The 19,670-nt window shown below is 37.1% G+C and overlaps 3 protein-coding genes across 3 annotated transcripts in view; 2 read left to right on the forward strand and 1 right to left on the reverse strand.

Moving 5' to 3' along the window:
* The window catches only part of LOC126590592 (reactive Intermediate Deaminase A, chloroplastic-like), a 36,320-nt gene extending 30,011 nt beyond the window's left edge, over nucleotides 1-6,309 (forward strand). The window contains exon 7 of the transcript XR_007612095.1: nucleotides 6,116-6,309. The gene's annotated coding sequence lies outside the window, so the exon portion shown is untranslated. The remainder of the gene's footprint in view (nucleotides 1-6,115) is intronic.
* Nucleotides 1,461-1,994, reverse strand: LOC126590372 (uncharacterized). Its single transcript, XM_050255841.1, has one exon. It carries the CDS (start codon nucleotides 1,992-1,994, stop codon nucleotides 1,461-1,463), a length of 534 nt encoding a protein of 177 aa, XP_050111798.1.
* Nucleotides 3,361-6,309, forward strand: LOC126590599 (reactive Intermediate Deaminase A, chloroplastic-like). The gene is made up of 7 exons (XM_050256076.1): nucleotides 3,361-3,549; nucleotides 4,238-4,280; nucleotides 4,481-4,596; nucleotides 4,696-4,740; nucleotides 5,333-5,406; nucleotides 5,519-5,568; nucleotides 6,020-6,309. The coding sequence occupies exons 1-7, from the start codon at nucleotides 3,403-3,405 to the stop codon at nucleotides 6,112-6,114; spliced, it is 570 nt and encodes a 189-aa protein (XP_050112033.1). The 5' UTR covers nucleotides 3,361-3,402; the 3' UTR covers nucleotides 6,115-6,309.
* Nucleotides 6,310-19,670: the final 13,361 nt, after the last annotated feature.

Consider the following 19,670-nt stretch of genomic DNA (forward strand, 5'->3'; position numbering starts at 1 on the left):
CAGCACTGCGCGCTGCTCATTTATTTCATCACCATAAATAAACCGCTTGGTAGAAAATTATGAAACTTTGACACGATCAAGTCAACAGACTCACGAACATCTTCCAAATGGAATCACTCCAAAATTCATCCGTTTCATCATGTTTTGCTCCAAATGAAGTCGAATGTCCTACATTGAAAATACATAACAAAGTATCAAAGTTCACACATAATAACCAATAAATTAATATTAAGAATAGGGTAAAATATATAGTATAATATCCATCACGTAGTATATTTTAGGGATTGCAAGTATGGTTGGAGCCTTGGAGGTGTTCTAAGAGTCATTAAATTCTCGGTAACTATTGGAAGAGGAGGTAGTAATTTTGTAAAGCGTAAGAATTTTGTACACCTAACTATTTTTGTATTTCTTTCGTCAAAATTATTATTATATCAACATACATACGCATGCATCATCTTCAAATTTAATATATTCACAAACCTAATTAAACATTTTGAATATAAAATAAAAAAATAAATAAAATAAATAAAAACCTTATAAAACACACCATTGAGACCCCGTTTGGTATTACTTTTTTTTTTTATTAACAAAAATTGTTTCACTTTAAAGTTAAACAATAAAAAGTGTTTGGTAAAAATAAAATATCCTACTTATTTTTAGGGGTTGTTCAGTATGGGATCCCAAACCGAAAATTGGATTTTGAATCCCAAACCGAAGATTTTCGGGACGGGAATTTGAAGACCAATCCCAAATCAAAATTTCGGTATTCCAATTTTCAGGATTCCCAAAATATTTAGGTATTTCGGGATGGTTTGGTATTCCCAAATTTCATACAAATTGAAATATCAATGATTCATACCAAGTTAAATAAACATGCAACCAAAATAAAATAAGTAACAAACCCAAAAACAAAAAGATAAGTTACAAACCTAATATGTTCGAAAATTAACAATATAATTTTTTGATTTCATGTTGAAGAATTAGACACATTTGTGGGAGGTTCATATCGGCAGATGTGGCAATAAGGGGCAATGGTTAATATTTGTAGGCCACGCCAATTATATTAGTAGTTAGCAACAATTCAAATGGAATATATATATATATATATATATATATATATATATGTGTGTGTGTGTGTGTGTGTAACGGTATGGGATTATTGAAAGATTGAGTAGACAGTACCGAATCCCGTACTGAAATTTCAGAATCAGTTTGATATTTCATCCCGAAAATTTCGGAAATTTTAGTTTGGGATCGGGATTTTTTTTTTGTTTGATTCAAGATTTTTCAGGAATTTTTTCCAGCCCTACTTATTTTTAAAAGCACTGACATGTATACAACAACTTTTATAAAAGGTGCTTTTATAAAAAATAGATTGAGCCTTTTATGAATATTTTTAATTAATGTATACCCAATTAATTTTTTTTTAAAATGATATTATTTATCCTTCTACATGATTGTTATTCTTGGAGAACAAAGTGACCATCACCACTTAGCATTACAACCACTAACCTTATATCACCACCGCCATTTCCACCACCATCGTTGCCACCACTACTGCCACCACAATCGTCACCACCACCACCACCGTTGCTGCCACCACCACTACAACCATAACCACAATTGCCACCATTAGCTCCAAAACAACTGCCATTACAACCACCATTGTTGTCATTACCGTTGCCATAATTGTCATAGCCGCCACCGCCACCACAACCACAATCAACACCATTGCCACCATGGTCCACAACCACCACCGCCTCTACCACCATTGCAACCTCTACACCCCAACTACCACATCCCACTATTGGCACCACCACCATACCCTTACAATTGTTGTTGTCATTGCCATCATCATCGCCAATATTGTCGGCCCCATCACTTACGACTGCAACTACTAGCATTACACAACTATCGCCATCACCACAACCATCATTGCCATCGGCAATACCGCTGCCACCATTGCTACCTCTAAACTCTGACCACCACACCATATTATTAGCACCACACCACCACCATTGTTGCTGCCATCACCACCACTACCTTCGACAGCGTTGTTGTTGCCACTACCCCCATTACTGTATCTATTTTTGTCCTTATATACAATCATATCACTTTTACATTGAAATTTAACAAACACTTTTACACTACTTTTCATACTCACAACACTTTTAAAATACTGTTTAGCAGTGCTCAACTGTTTTATTTTACAGCTAAGTATTTTAAAGCTCAGCAATCCCAAATTGATTTGTAAATACATGTGCCATTGATAAGTCTTATTCACTCACATATTTTTCTTTCACGGATGAATTGTTGAGATTTAGTTAAATCTCAATTAGTTAAATACATTAAACCAAAATTAGTTAAACCTCATCGGATCACCTATAAAGAAAAATTGTGCATTTTCATTGATTAATAATACAATGGATTGAGTCACTTAGGACTACAATCTAGTTGTATTCGTCTTTACTTGTAAGTGAGAGGTTTTAGGTTCAAATCTCGCCAAATGAGAATTTGAATCACATTATTGCTAGCCTACTATGAGGTTAAGCCCACACCCCTCCCCCTTAATGTAGATTATATTGTTAGTTTTTTTTTTTTTTTGGACAAGAGATAATATTGTTAGTTAAAAAAAAAGGTAAATGACATTTTACCCCATCAGGTTTGGGGTCGATTGCAACCCCATACAACATCTTTAAAACATTTCAATTTCATACATTTACTTATCATTTTATTTCAATTTCATACATCCGTTTGAAAATCTGTTAAGTAAACCGTTAAGTGATGACGTGGCAAATATAGGATCCACATTTGTGTTGACGTGGCTGCCAAATTTGTGCCACGATTGTTTTATGGTGTTGCGGGGGAGGTGGAGGTGGGGGGTGGGGTAGGATGGGGTGGATTGTTTGGATAGGAGGGGAGGTGAACATAGTGGAAGAGAGGGAGAAGGTGGGTCAAGGGAAGATGGGTTTCAGTTTTTTTTTTTTTTTAATTAGGGTAAATTATTATATTTTAAATACATAAAAAATTTTACCACGTGGCACAAATTTGACAGCCACATCAGCATAAATATAAATCTCATATTTGTCACGTCATCACTTAACGGATTTTCTAACAAATATATGAAATTGAGATAAAATGATAAGTAAATGTATGAAATTGAAATATTTTAAGGATGTTTTATGGGGTTACAATCGATTTCAAACATGAGATAAAATGTAATTTACTAAAAAAAAATTACGAGCCAACAAGATTTGGCCCAAAATAAAAGACCAATAACAAAATTAAAGTATAGTCTAAGAAGAAAAGGGAAAATAGAGTATCTAAACATTAAAAACAAAACATGTAAAGTGCGAGTAGCGGCAACAAGTCCAACAGAGACACAGACTCCCAGAGAGAGAGATGGCGTGGTGTGCGGCGAGGAGCTTTCACATGCCGGCGGTCGACATGGGCGCATTGCGCACCCGTGCTCCGTTAGCCGCCGTCGCGGGCTTTGCCTCGGTAGCTGGCTCCACTTTCTGGCGATCTTTGGCTTCATCGAAGTGTTGTGTTTGGCTCATACATTTGTGAGTAATTATGAGTCATGTGTTAACAACAATGAAGTGACATGTGTTTGCTTTCGGTGGAAATATCACATGGTGTGGGTTGCATGAAAATTGCAGACAAAGTAAAAGCAAAAGTTTGGTGGACATCATCATGAGTAAAAACATAATGATGATGCTTGCTTTTACTTTAATGATGATGTTTGTGGAAAAAGGGAAAGTTGATTCCTTTTTCTTTTGCTATTTATTTTGCTAAGAACCGAAGGGAGAGGGTGAGAGATTTGGCTCTCTCCTGAGAAGGCATCAGAGAGCATCCAAAGGGGGAGAGCATTCGGCTCTCCCATGGGAAAGCATGGGCATGGGTGAGAGAAAATCAAGAGAGCTAGAGTGAAAAGTATTCTAGTGAAAGAACTCTTGGGGTAGAGTGAGGCTCTTGGGAAAATTCTATGAATGGGTGTACAAGGGATTTGGGGTTGGGTTATGTCGATTTAACTCATGTATACTTGTACTGTTATTCTCATAGTGAAGAGCAATATCTCTCCGGGGACGTAAGCAGGATTTTTGCCGAACCTCGTAAATTTTCTCGGTGTCTTTATTTCTTGTATTTTATTCTGTTCAACTGAGTGTGATTTTGGTGAGGTTGTAATCTGAATCTCGTTTCCGCACTGATAAACAAGCCAAGGCACAACACGAAGGCCTCCTCTCGCTTCGCTTGCTCAGCCATTTCCACCGACGCTCGTAAATTCCAATTTTTTAATCTCTCTCGTTTATTTTAATTTAATTGGATTTCCCATTTACCTCTGTTTGGTTACTTGGATTAGAAATCCGGTTCCTCTGTTTGGTTGCATAATAGGAATCCCTTTTGATCAATTCTGGATAAAGGTCTGTACTTAGCGTGTGAATTTAACACGGGCAGTTTTTGTTTGGTTGGATTTTAGGAATTAAGGAAGCTGTTCACACAGACAAGACTCCGGCTGCATTGGGACCGTATTCTCAGGCAATCAAAGTCGACAACTTTGTCCATGTGTCGGATTGTCTTGGTCTGATTCCTGAGGTTTGTGTCTTGGATTTTTGTTTTTGCTTTTACCACTTTAGTCCTTTAATGTTGGTATGAAGTGGGTGATATGAACTTATGTTGTGTGTTTAAATGCAGACAGGGAAGTTTGTGTCGGATAATGTTGTAGATCAGACAGAGCAGGTATTGTTGATGCTCTCATGTGTTGGCTATACTTCATACTTGTGTGGGTAATTTGGATTTGAGATGGTCATATGTTAATCGGTTTTGTGATTTTATTTTTACGCTTTTGGTTGGTGAAATGTCCTTGATTTTTAACTGGTTTGTTGTCAAAGCTATAAACCTTCGAAACTGATAACCTTTGCTATGAGTTAGACGTAAAGTGACAGTCGATGGAAATCGGTCCTTTTTTAGATTTTGGCCGTTGCAGGATCTTAACTTATCGAGAATGATGTTTTGTATCTTTGCAAAAATGATGATGACACTAATCCAAGTGTTGAAGAGATTACTAAATAGGGGTTAATGTTACTGCAATTAGATGTTTACTATAGAACTTAAATTATATCTCTTTAAGATACCTAATCCAATTCGCCAATTAGTAATCTCCGACACTATATCATACAGTAGAGTAATCTTGCAAATCTTCATCAAGGAGAAGTTGAATTTGTTAACATAATTGTTGGTTTTTTGAGTTGTCGTCTTTGCAAAAGTGTATAGTTGATAGCATTGCTGTGTGACTACTTTTTAAAGATTTGGGCTAACAAAACTATTGCAGGTTCTGAAAAATATTGGGGAAATACTGAAAGCAAGCGGGGCCAGCTATTCCTCTGTGGTTGAAACGACTATTCTGTACGGTTTTTATTATTTTTATTTTATTTTTTTTTAATTTTAATCTTTGCACAATCTTGATTGGAGACTTTAGTGTTGGAGGGGAAATTAATTGTCTCTTATTTCCATACAGGTTGGCTGATTGGAATGACTTCAAGAAAGTCAATGAAATCTATGCTAAATGTGAGTTTTATTGAGAGATAAATTTGACATTTGAGATTGAATTCTTAATTACACTGTTTGTTTTCTATCTGTCCAGAACTGTGAGTATCGATGGGACTTCCACGTAGATAGAATGGAGCTGACTTTAGCTCTTCAATGTTCGGTTTATTTGAGCTAATCTCATTTAGCACAATTTGACTCTCAAATTACCTGTTAAAGTTTGTAGAAACAGATTTGGCTCTGCTTAATTTTTTGTACAAATTGCTTGAAGCGTGATGAGTGGTTGGATCTTGTTCTCTTCCTGAAGGGGATGTCAATTACCTTCAACTCTGCTCCTTCCTTGAACACACAATCCTTTATTTTGTTCAACTGGTCCATGACTCTTTTGATTCAACAAGTTATGTGCAACACTGGTGACAACCATTTACTTGTTCATTTAACTTGACCTATGTTATATGGTTTTGTGTTGTAGATTTTCCATCTCCAGCCCCAGCACGTTCAATATTTCAGATAGCGGCGCTGCCATTGGATGCCAAGATTGAAACTGGGTGCATTGCGGCACTGTAACCTCCTAATATACAGCTTCTTCTCAGCAACTTAGATAATAATGTAAGAGGTGACATCGTTGTGTTGGGTTTCACATTTTAATTTCCTCCCTGGCCTCCTGCTCGTTGATGTTATTGTAACATCGTTTTTGTATCTAAAAACTAAAGATCGAGACCAGCAATGTTATTGAAATGGAACTTTCCCTGCTTTTCCTTATGAAGTTGAGTAATTATATGTGTGTTTGTATTTCACTTTGTGATACTATGCCTTCCTTTCCGTTGTAATTATATTTGTGTTTATATTTCACTTTGCGTTTATATTTTGTTAGAGGAATGTGAAGGGCTCTTTCTCAGATATTTAACCCGGACAATAATCAAAGAAACAAGAAGAAAATTGAAATTTGAAAGAGCCAAATTGATAGCACAGAAGTTGGATTGATGCTGTTTCTAGAGGAGAAATCAGGGAGCCAAGTCGTGTCGCCAATGGAGAAATCAGGGAGGGGAAGACGAAACCAGCGTTGAAAAGCCGTTACAATGGCGCGTCTTTTAGGAGGATGGCGATTCCTCTAGTTTGAGGAACATAGATGCTTGACTTTCCTCCATTTGCTTCAATCGGAGTTAGAGACGTCTCATGTTTCTTTTCCATTTGTTTTCCCCTAATTTTTTTTATTGTCGAATGAGAGAGTTGGTGCAAGTGAGGAGAGATTCTTTGTTGCAACCACGGTATAGTTTTATTGGCATTGCCGCTGTTCAATAGATATTTGTGAAGTGTTCAAAAAATGCATCATTTGTTAGTGAAGGATCCAACCTTGGCTGGGTTGGGTGGGTTATAGCCCAACTGAGATTTCGAAGAAAATGTAATGCTTGTTATAAAACTAATGAGGAAATAGTAGAGAGAAAGAGAAGTAGAGAGTAGAGAATGACAATATAATACTGTTCTCCAAATTTGTATCTTTTATCTTTGATAAGCATCTATAGGCTTACAATGAATAAGAATCTGACACATACTTATTACAATAATAAGAGCATTGGTTACCAAGAATTAAGATAGGAGGTTATTGCTACCAGCAATCTCTTTTGGCGGGCAATTCGTAAAAACTAAAAAGGGGCTAAAACCTTTTTTGTAAGTCCTCAAATAGGCTTGTGGTATGTTATGGCCCTAGAATGGGGTAGCCTCACCTCTTAAACTTTTTTCAACTTCACCTCCTAAACTTTTTTTCACCAAAAAAGGGAGGTTTTTGACATTATGGTGGTCATCCATATTTCATATATTTACAAAACTCCTCCTTGGATGTCCACCGTACAATGATGTAGTTGCCTCACTAAAAACCTTGCTTGGAAAACCCAATAGGAAAATGTAAGCAAAGGGAAAAGGAGTGGGAAGATTCTTCAGGATCATGATATTGTGTTAGACGTGCTTAATGTTGCCTCGTTAAAACCTTACTAGGTAAAATCCAGTTGGACAAAAACCAAATCAAAGAAAAAAAGAGTACAATGCGCATATGTCCTTTGTTTTGAAAGTTGATGAATGCTCTCTCTCATGAGATACTCTCCCTAATAACAACATACTTTTGAAGTAAATGATGGTAGAACATCAATAAAAGTGATAAAAATGAGCCTTGACAATGCTAATATATAATTTCTTCGGTATCATCATGGACTATATTTTATTTGTATACCTGACGAGGTTAGGGAAATACCAAATTATCTAGCCGATTACCCTCTGAACATTTATAAATAACCAATTTTTCCTTTAATTTTTAATTTTAGCCGATTACACTATGAACTTTTATAAATAGCCAATTTCCTCCCTAACGCTAGATTTAAAAAAATTTCATTCAATTTTTTATCCATTTTAATCATGCAGACAACACATGACAATTGTATGGGGACAAAAAGAATGGAAAATTGGATGGATGAAAATTAGATGAAAATTTTAGAATCTAATGCTAGGTGGGGAATTAGCTATTTATAAAATTTTACGAGAGTAATCGGTTAAAGTTATGTTCAAGAGGGAAATTAGCTAATTATAAAAGTTCTCAGGGGAACAATCGGATAAAATTAAAGTTTTGGGGAAAATTGACACCTCTATACAAGTTCAGGGGCAAATCGACAAATGACTCTTAAGAAAATTGAGTACATACTTTGAGTTTCAGGCTCTTTCAATACTCAATATTATCTTTAAACAATTTATATATTGCCATGTCACTTTCATATCTTTTAGGATTTGTTCTTATGTATCCCCGGAAGAAAATTGTGTCAAAGGATATGCTTTATGTTGAAAATACTGCTGGGTAGTGAATGCCCACAGTACCTTGGAAGACTTTCCAATTCTCACACAGAATGGGTTTTCAACTTTGGCATAAGTTTCAGTACCCATGAAAATGAAAATTGACTTTGGATGCAGGAGATCGTTTTTCTACATTGGGTGTTGTAAATGTCAAATTGTAATAATACGAGTTGCTCTATAAATAGAGCACTCGAATGCAATCAAAAGATACAGAAAGACATACAGAAGATACAGAGAGACTCACGGAAGAGAAAAGAGAGGAAGAGGAGAGGAGATAATAGAGAGAGTTATCTTTGTAATCTTATTATTTCAGATTACAATGAAAGCATCAATGCTGCCCCGAGGATGTACTCCAGTCACACTGACTGTAGAGGAACCTCGTAAATTTTGTGTCTTGTTTATTTATTCCACTGCACCTACCATCAATTTTACAACACGTTATCAGCACGAGAAGCTCCCATGTCTGTGGAAAGCACAACGCCATAAATCTGGTGAAGCATTACCTACCTCCCACCTCCGCTAGCCAAAAATCTCACAGAATAAAAGGTATGTCCATTTTCTGTATCTCCCACCGCGCAAGAAGCTCCCCACCAAATTTCGGTGAGAATTGAAATTTACAACGACCTGAAGTCGTCACGAGATAAGAAAACTCGTACCTGACAACTGGTTTCTAGAGATCCAGAAGAATCTCATCAGACTTGAAAACCCAGATTGCGTCGTTTTCGACGGATCTCGAGAACTTCCATGAATATTCAGTTGTCTGAGATGGTGATGACAAGAATGAATCCACATAGGCCTCCCTCTCTTGTGCCTCCATCAACCCCGCTGTCATCTATGTCTTTGTATGGAGGTTCTTGATTTATGATGCCATGTTCTCTGGGCCATGCAAGAACAACGCCAGTCTCTGGTAGTCTTTTTTAGATTGAATTGGTTTTGTGTGACCTCCACAACAACCTAGCTGGCCCTGGGTTTCGAGACTGGTAAAGACAGACAAAGAAAGAAAAAAGGGGAAGTTTATGGAATATGCATGGCACCATCTGAAAAAGTCAATAGTGCACAGCACCATTTGAAAAAGAAAGAAACAAAAAGGTTTTGGTGCCTGGTGCAGCTGCACCATCTAAATAATAAAATAAAAGGAAAAATGATGGTGTGTCAGACACCATGTGGAAACTAAGAAAAAAAAAACCAAAAGGTTGAAGACTTTTTGGATGGTCTCGTACCATCTGAAAAGAATGAAGAAAAAATATATATTTATTTATGTGAATTGGTGTTGGTTTAAAACCCTTTCATAAGTTCTATTTACTTTAAAATAATTTATTTATCATAGACGGTTTTACCGCCTACTGCTTTAAGTTTTGATTTATGTGAATGATACTGAATTAAAGCCCTTATCACAAGCTTTATTTACTTAAATGCAATTTATTTACTATGGCTGGAATTACCGCCTATTACTTTAATTTATTTATTGTACTTATCTTTTACGATGAGTATAACAAGGACCCAGAGTTCCTTGATTAGATCAGAACTTGCAGTTTCTTGATCCTCATCACATAAAATGATTGGACCCGAAGTTCCATCATGCAAAAAGATCAAATATGAAGTCCCTAGATCCTCAAGATCGGACATAAAGTTTCTTGATAAGTACCTTAAGTTTGAAGTGTCACAGTGCCTCAACTTAATTGTAATAAAAGCCATAAGAGTCTCAGTCTACAGACTATTAAGGACCAGAAGTTCCTTATGTCCATACTCAAAATGGTTTAGCAGAAGCATTTATTAAGCGGACTCATGAAAACGAAATTGCCAGTTTTCTACATGGGGACGTGTCATTTTACATGATGCATTATTAAGTTCGGTTGAGACCAGTTGCCAACCATCAATATTTCTCAGTACAACTCATGTTTGGGCACTAGCCAAACATTATACATTTACGAGTTTTTGGTTTTGTTATCTATGTGCCTATTGCACTACCACAACGTACTGATATAAGGCATCATCATGGATTTGGCATTGATGTTGAACACCATCTATCATTCAATATTTAGAACCCTTGACTGGGGATATGTTTACCGCGTGGTTTGCGGACTGTCATTTTGATAAGACAATTTTCCCACTGTTAGGGGGAGAAAACATCGTTCTAGAAGAACGATGAAAAAATATCATTCCAGAAGAATGATAAGAAAAGACCGTTCCAGAAGAACGAAGAGAAATTCTCTTATTTTGATTCACAAAGCAATCAAATGAAGTAAGAATAATTGAATGATGCAATGATGTGACAATCAAATGCCATATGCATTTAATGATGCAAAGAAAGTGATGAAATCACATATACTTGTTGCAAATGTGCTTACAAGAATTGATGTCCCTGTTTGGACAAAAATAATGAGGCAGTAAATGAGTTATCTGTTGCACGCCTGAAGCGTGACAAACCCTCAGACTCAAAAAGGTTCAGTCCTTCGAAAGAAGAAGAATATTGCATTACTGAACTATTGAATTCCCAAAGCATAACTGTTGCATGCTAGAAGCATGACAGTTGCCGTATGGATACACATCCCAGAAAGGATAATCCACGGATATGGGAATGTTGATGTCTCATGCATGAAGCATGATAGACGTATAGGTTCCAATGACTCAACTCCCGGAAGTGGAGATTAAGATCCAAACTCTATAACGCTCAAGAAGAGGTTATGATCCGCATTCTCTAAATTATAACTATCCTGGAAAAGATAGTGTAATGCCCTTGAAGAGGCAATGGATATCCAAAGAAATGAAAAGCTTTTATGCATGCGCATGCACATGAGAATATGGGATCACAGATTGATGATAACCAATGGTAATTTTGGTTTGTACAAGTAGCTACTAAAATCATCAATGAGTTGTGTTGATATCGAGTCTTGTTCTTTTCAACGAAAAACAAAGATGGAGAAAGGCAATTCCATTACAATTTTGTAAGAACGTGGAAAAATGGACCTATATATTTGAATGTAATACAAATAGCCAAAAGATGTTGAACCAAGGAGGTTACATTGGGTATTTGTAATACAGTGAATTACACTCACATGATATGACACAAGGTTGTAAACGAGTTCATATGAATGGAGAATTATATACGAAGAATTATATACGAAGGGTTGTGAGTCGCTCACATCGTATCTCCATAAGTAAATCCCTCAATTATACATGGGAGCAAATTGCTTTATATAAATTCCAAAGGAAAATGTGTCATGAAGTGTAGAAAATCCATGAAGGATTCAAATTGCTTGAAGTAAGCCCCCAAAAGGTAAAGCATAAAATATGTACTCAATACCAATGGATGGTATAATTGCCTTAGTGAGTACTATCATTATGATATTGTTGCAACATACTAAAATCTCTTGCAAGAGTCGATGACATTAAATTAGAACTCCTGAAGAGTTGATAATGTTAAATTGGGACTCCTGAAGAGTCAAGAAAGATTATAAAGTGTTGAGAGAAATATTGTCTCGAACTGCAGATCGAACAATATGCCAACACGAATCTTATCCATGATGTTTTTGATATTAAAGAACCATATGGATTGAAGATTATGAGTTGAATACTCAAATATTTAGACACTAAGAAAAATCATTCATCCTCATAAGGGAGAAGATGAATTGATATTTGGTCCAGAAGTACCACATCTTAGTGAAGTATATGCTTTATTGTATTTGACACAATACATTGAATGAAATAAAGCTTATCTATTGATATATCCGAGAAATTACAGACATGTACATACACATGAAAACATGAGGGAGCCTTCATAAAGGCTGTTCATGTGAAGCCTCAGTACTCGGAAGTACCCCAGAAGGGGGAGGCACCAGAGGTTGATTATTTGGAACCTCAGTACTTGGTGAAACTCCAGACGGTTGAGACAATGGGTGTCTTTGGAATAAAGACTTGAACCCCTGATTGTCATTTTGAGTCCGACCTTCAGATTCCAGTAGCTAGTCGAGCTTTCTTTTCATGCTCGTTGAGTAACTATTTGCAAGCATGTGTAACACCCTATTCTCGTGCTTGAGCCCTCTGATCTCTTGTTTAAGACTTGCCACCTCAGCCATCAATGATTCAACTTGGTGTGTTCAGGCAAGTAGGCGTTGGCCCATATTAGAGACAGAGCTCGCACATTGAATACTGAGAGCCAAGGAGTCTTGAACGGCCGACTCATCAGACCAGTTTGAAAGGATTCTGTTATCCTTGGGAGTGAGAAGATTCCTAGCCACCACTGTAGTGGTTAGATCATTCTTCATCACAGAGTCCCCAACTGTAAGAGGACCATTTGAAGATAAGAAAGACGGGCGCCATATATTATCCTGATGCGGCTCGCCTGTATTAGTCTTAAGACTCAAATCTAAGCAAATGTTAGATGGGCAAGCCATTTTCAGAAATTGATGAAAGAAAAAGGTTGGATATAGTGAAATCTCAGAAATACAGCAGAGACAATTTTCACAAGTGGGAAATCTTCAAAGTGTGCAAATTTGAATACAATCAATACCTTTATAAAAGAAGAGGCAACAGAGCCACTTGTTCAGAGATCGAAGATGCACAACTCTCTGAATTTCAAAAGCCAGATTTTCCTGAATAAAATTTTTCAGACGCAATCTCAGCTTTTGGATATCACGTACAACTTTGTCAAAGATCTCTGATAAAGTTGAAAACGCGTGAATTTCACTATTCCAACTACAACACTGTTGCCGACAAGCGTGGATGACAAAGTCACGTCCACACCACTACCTGCTATTGGGGAAATCCCTATATATGTCGACTTTCATCCTCCATGGCAAGGAACACATCCAAAACTCTTAACTCTCTCTCTCATTGCCGAAGATGCATCTGCAACCAAACCTCTCAACATACTCAGTTTTCTTCCTTTCAGTGAATACCTCTTCAAAACAAGTCATACTAGAGCAAGAGTATCACATATCATCAAGGACGAGAGCAAGAGTATCTCATATCATGCAATCTCCCTGTCCTTTCCTTTGTCCTTGTTCTTACCTGCAAAGACAAGGATAAAGAAAGCAATATGTCGGAACCTCCACTCAAACTTCAGGTAAGGAACCGACTGCCTGGAACCTTTCCTGATTGCTTACCTAGCTCTTGAGTAGTCATCTTCAACTGTTGTTGGAGCTGGGTCTCCAGTCACCAAGAAGTGATGAACCATCCAAATGCAAGGGTTGCATTCCACTCCTGCATCAGAGGGCAAATACTGCAGGAGAAGATGCCACACATGCATGGGGGAAAAGCAGGGAAAATACTACTTAAGCAAGGGGAGCAAGTAAGGAAAGTGAAAATGATACATTGAAGCATGTGGAGACAAGCGCAAAAAACACGTGTTGATTCATCCCCGACAAAGCCAAAGATCATTTGGAGCAGGTCTAGCAGAAGGCCCTCCAGCCCAGTTCAAGAACAAGCCTGTGGAAAGTTAACAATAAATGGAGATACTCATCAGGGGGAGCATCCAAAACAGATCAAGATTTTAATGAGGCAACTGATGTTGATATGTGGGCATCCAAGGGGGAGTGTTGAAAATACTGCTGGGTAGTGAATGCCCACAGTACCTTGGAAGACTTTCCAATTCTCACACAGAATAGGTTTTCAACTTTGGCATAAGTTTCAGTACCCATGAAAATGGAAATTGACTTTGGATGCAGGAGATCGTTTTTCTACATTGGGTGTTGTAAATGTCAAATTGTAATAATACGAGTTGCTCTATAAATAGAGCACTCGAATGCAATCAAAAGATACGGAAAGACATACAGAAGATACAGAGAGACTCACGGAAGAGAAAAGAGAGGAAGAGGAGAGGAGATAATAGAGAGAGTTATCTTTGTACTCTTATTATTTCAGATTACAATGAAAGCATCAATGCTGCCCCGAGGATGTACTCCAGTCACACTGACTGTAGAGGAACCTCGTAAATTTTGTGTCTTGTTTATTTATTCCACTGCACCTACCATCAATTTTACAACACTTTAACCATTATATGAGCTATAAAATTTTCACGTAATTGTTAGTCCCATGAATATGTAGTATACACACTGTTAGAGAATTAAGTCAATAGGTTAGATGTTGACAAGTGTCAAAGGATTAAGAGAAGTTGTTAGTTTGTAGTCTGTAGTATTTGTTGTATAAATACTCAAGTATAGTTGCTTACACATTAAGAAAATAAGAAGAAATACATTTGATATTGTTTTACTTCTCTCTCTTCCTTTTCTCTCTAAGCTCTCGAATTCTTTCCTATCAAGAATATTACAGAACTTCTCTACAAGGTTAATATGGTATCAATCGCCGCCATAGCTAACGCTTGATCTTCGATCCTTCTTCTGCTTTCGCTACTGAGAATTGTTCTTCTTCTTCGTCTTCTCTGTGCTTGGTTTTGCTGCTCATCGTCTTTTCGCAGCTTTGACTTCGAGTTCTCTTTGTACGATTCTAGGGTTTCATCAACTTCTAGAATTTGTTCTTCGTCTTCTCCGAGACTTCGTCCTCTGCCTACCAAGTGTTTGTTATAATTCCTGATCGCTAATTCTTCTTTAATTCAAGAATTTGCAGTTTATTGATTTGCAATCATGGTAACTGCTTCTCAATTACAACTTCTTCAGTCTCCAATTACTGCACTTATTTCATCAATTTCCACATCTGTGAGTGTTAAACTTAATGACTCGAATTATCTTAATTGGAATTTTCAAATGCAATTACTGCTTGAAAGTAATGGGATTATGGGATTTGTTGATGGTACGAATCCATGTCCTGCTCGCTTCAGTTTTCAATCTGGAGACTCTAGGGTAGTTTCTAATTCATCCACAGTTGTTGAAACTGATGAGTATCGTATATGGATGATGCATGACAGAGCTCTTATGCAATTGATTACTGCTACTCTATCCCATATAGCCATGTCTTGTGCAATTGGTAGTACTTCTTCTCAAGATCTGTGGACTTGCTTAAAGGAACAATTTTCTACTGTTTCTCGGACTAGCATATTCCAAATGAAGTCTAATCTTCAAACAATCAAGAAATGTTCTAATTCAGTTGCTCAGTACGTACAAAAGATTAAGGAAGCAAGAGATTATCTCTCAGCTGCTGGTGTTCTTTTTGCTGATGAAGATATTGTTATACTTGCACTTAATGGCTTACCTGCTGAGTACAACACATTTAGGTGTGTTATTAGGGGTCGTGAAAATGTGATCTCAATGAAGGAATTCAGGTCTCAGGTGCTTGCTGAAGAGACTATAATTGAATCTAATACTCAGGCTCCTTTTATGTCTGCAATGGTTGCTAATAATTCCCCTTAAGTATCACAAGGGTCCTTCTCTGGTGGAAATGGACAATCTCAGTTTGTGACTGTTAATTTCCGGGAATTTAACGGCAATAAGAAATTTCCTACACCAACTCTTGGAGCCCTTAGTCAACCATCAGGTCTTTATTCTTCAAGTCCTTCAGCTCCACAAATGGTTATTTGCCAGTTATGCAACACTGAGGGTCATTCTGCAGCTTTTTGTGTTTCCAAACCACCAACAAGAACTCTGTGTCAAATCTGTGGTAAAACAAATCATGCAACTTGGTTTTGTTTTCATAATGATAAAGGCTCTAACTATATTGGCTCTAGTTTTGGAACCTCCTATCAGCAAAGGTTTTCTTCATTTTCTCCTTTCAGTGGAGTACAAGGTTCTCAGTCTTTAGTGGCATCTCCTCTATTTCCTCAGCAATCTATGCAAGCTATGCATATTGTTCTTTCTTAGAACTCTCAGTCTACTCCTCAGATTTGGCTTACTGATTCGGGGGCAACAAATCATATGACTGCAGATTTGAGTAATCTTGCTCTCGCATCTCCATATCCCTCTAATGAAGTCATTCAAACAGCCAATGGTGAAGGTTTGCATGTATCTCATGTTGGCAATATTACACTTAAGTTGAATTCTGTTCAGCCTATTAAACTAAACTCTGTGTTATATGTTCCTCAGTTAACTCAGAATTTGTTGTCAGTGCACAAAATTTGCCTTGACAATAATTGTTGGCTCATTTTTTATGCATTTGCTTTCTGGATTCAGGACAAGACCACAGGGAAGATACTATTCAAAGGGATGTGCAGTAATGGACTCTACCCCATTTCATCTCTTGCCCCTTCCAATCTTGGAGTTACTAAACCAATTCATCAAGCTAAAGCACTTCTTGGACAGCTGGTTAATTCTTCCATTTGGCACCAAAGATTAGGTCACCCTTCTAATCTCATTGTTACCTTAATGTTGAATAAAGCCAACTTATCCTGTACTAAGGATTCTTCACCTGTTATGTGTCAAAGTTGTTTAGAAGGAAAGTTTTATAAACTACCTTTTCCAGTCAATGTTAATAAGTCTGTAAAACCTTTTGAGGTGGTGCATAGTGATCTTTGGGGTCCTGCACCTTGTTTGTCAATTGATGGCTTCAAATACTATGTTACATTTGTAGATGAATGTACCAGATTTTGTTGGCTGTTTCCTCTTGTGAATAAATCTGATCTTTGTGCCACTTTCATTGCCTTTTATTCTTTTGTACTCAATCAGTTTTCCACAACCATTAAAGTTCTACAAAGTGATGGGGGGGGTGAGTATATTTCTCACAAACTTCAATCTTTTCTTTTAAACAAAGGGATCTCACATCATAAATCATGTCCTTACACCCCTGAGTAGAATGGTTTAGCTAAGAGGAAACATAGGCACATTATTGAAACTACCATTACTTTACTTCAAACAGCAAGGCTACCTTCTCAGTTTTGGTCTTTTGCATGTCAAACAGCCATATATCTTATTAATAGAATGCCATCACCTATTTTATCCAATAACTCACCATTTCAGTGTTTGTTTGGTATTGATCCTGTGAGATCTCATCTCAAAATATTTGGTTGTACCTGTTATCCTCTCCTTAAGCCATATAATACCACAAAGTTACAAGCTAAAACCATTAAATGTATTTTTCTGGGATATGCCTCCAAATACAAAGGGTACATTTGTTATGATGTACCTCATAAGAAAATTTATATTTCTAGGCATATAGTTTTCTTTGAACAAGAATTCCCATTTACAGACTTATTAACTCTTCCAAAATCACACCTTTCATCTCCAATTACACATCTTGAACCTGTATCATGTCCTGTTGCTTTTGTGACTCCCAACAATGTAATAGTGCCATCTTCATTATCAAGTCCAAATTCCCAAGGTCCTGTGCTTGCAGAGATTTCGTCACCTTCCCCAGTCTTATCTTATTCCTTTAGTTCTCCTACCACATCTACCAATGTTCAGTGCCATTCTCAACCCCAACCTACACCTTCTCCAATCACTTCCACCAATGATTTCTTTCAGTCCATTACTGATGCAGTACATGTACCTTCTTAGCCTCATGTGGTGCTTGATCATTGTTCTGAGGTTTTTCCAGTGGTGTTAGATATTCCACCACTCAATCTCCATCCTATGCAAACTAGAAGTAAGAGTGGCATTGTCAAGAAGAAAGCTTTTTTATCTACATTATATGCCTCTTCTTCAGTTGATTTATCAGTCATGGAACCAACTACATATAAGTCTACTCTTAAGTGTCCCATTTGGATCAATGCTATGAAGGAAGAAATTGCAGCATTACATACACAAGGCACTTGGAGTTTGGTGGATCTACCTGTACACAAGAACTTGGTGGGTTGTAAGTGGGTGTTCAAGATAAAAAGACATGTTGATGGTTCTGTTGCAAGGCACAAAGCTAGATTGGTGGCCAAGGGCTTTAGTCAAGAACCTGGAGTTGATTATATTGAGACATTTAGTCTAGTAGTTAAGCCTACAACAGTAAGAATGGTTTTGGCATTAGTTGCTCATTTTGATTGGCTTTTAAGGCAACTGGATGTGAAAAATGCATTTCTACATGGTATTTTGCAGGAAGAAGTTTATATGGCTCAGCCTTCTGGCTTTGAGGATCCATTACATCCTCATTTAGTTTGTAGGCTTCACAAATCACTTTATGGTTTGAAACAAGCCCCAAGGGCTTGGAATGAGAAGTTCACTGCATTTCTTCCAAAATTGGGGTTCAAGAATACATATTCAGATTCATCTCTCTTTGTGAAAGTTATTGGTTTTGATATTGTAGTTCTCTTACTTTATGTCGATGACATAATCGTAACTGGCAGTGCTCCCACAATTATCTCCCAAGTCATTTCAGCATTGACTACTGAGTTTGATATCAAGGATTTAGGTCCTTTGCATTACTTCATGGGAATACAAATTACAAAGACTACCAATGGTTTATTTCTTTCCCAACAGAAGTATGTTCAAGATTTATTGAAAAAAACTGAGATGCTTAATTCTAAGGCTTGTGATACTCCATGTCTTCCTTACAATAGGTTGCTTAAGGATGATGGTGATCCTTATAATAATCCAATGTTATATAGAAGTGTTGTAGGTGCTTTACAGTACCTTACTTTCACTAGGCCCGATATTGCCTTCTCGGTTCATCAAGTGTGTCAGTTTATGCAAACACCAATGAATGCTCATTTCACTGCTGTCAAGCGCATACTGAGGTATTTGAAGGGTACCATGAACTTTGGCATTACTTATACTTGAGGTGATCTCACTTTGAAAGCATTTAGTGACGCTGATTGGGTTGGTGACCCTAATGACCGAAGGTTAACCACTGGTTTAGTGGTATTTTTGGGTAATAATCCTATTTCTTGGTCTTCCAAGAAACAACAGACAGTTTCTCGCTCTTCTACTGAAGCTGAGTATAGGGCATTGTCATCCACTGCTGCTGAGCTAGATTGGATTAAACAACTTCTGGTTTTTTTGCATATTCCATTACTGTCTCATCCTGTTTTGTTTTGTGATAATCGTTCTGCTATAGCGTTGTCATTCAATCCTATTCAGCATCAACGAACAAAACATATTGAGATCGATGTACACTTTGTCAAGGAGAGAGTTGCCAAGCATCAGCTTTATGTTCAGTTTGTTTCATCTCAGGAGCAATTTGCAGACATTTTGACAAAAAGATTGAGTTCTACTTTGTTTCATATACATTGTAACAATCTCATGCTAGGATTCTCTAAGCATGAGATTGAGGGGGGATGTTAGAGATATTAAGTCAATAGGTTAGATGCTGACAAGTGTCAAAGGATTAAGAGAAGTTGTTAGTTTGTAGTCTGTTGTATTTGTTGTATAAATACTCAAGTATAGTTGCTTACACATTAAGAAAATAAGAAGAAATACATTTGATACTGTTTTACTTCTCTCTCTAAGCTCTCGAATTCTTTCCTATCAAGAATATTA

Source organism: Malus sylvestris, chromosome 11, assembly GCF_916048215.2.
Source record: "Malus sylvestris chromosome 11, drMalSylv7.2, whole genome shotgun sequence".
NCBI classification, from domain to species: Eukaryota; Viridiplantae; Streptophyta; class Magnoliopsida; order Rosales; family Rosaceae; genus Malus; species Malus sylvestris.

Coding starts and splice junctions, on each gene's coding strand:
- LOC126590372 (XM_050255841.1), bottom strand. CDS start 1,994: ATGGTGTGGTGGTCAGAGTTTAGAGGTAGCAATGGTGGCAGCGGTATT.
- LOC126590599 (XM_050256076.1), top strand. CDS start 3,403: ATGGCGTGGTGTGCGGCGAGGAGCTTTCACATGCCGGCGGTCGACATG. Junction 3,550..4,237: donor TGGCTTCATCGAAGTGTTGT/GTTTGGCTCATA, acceptor CACAACACGAAG/GCCTCCTCTCGCTTCGCTTG. Junction 5,569..6,019: donor CAATGAAATCTATGCTAAAT/GTGAGTTTTATT, acceptor TTTGTGTTGTAG/ATTTTCCATCTCCAGCCCCA.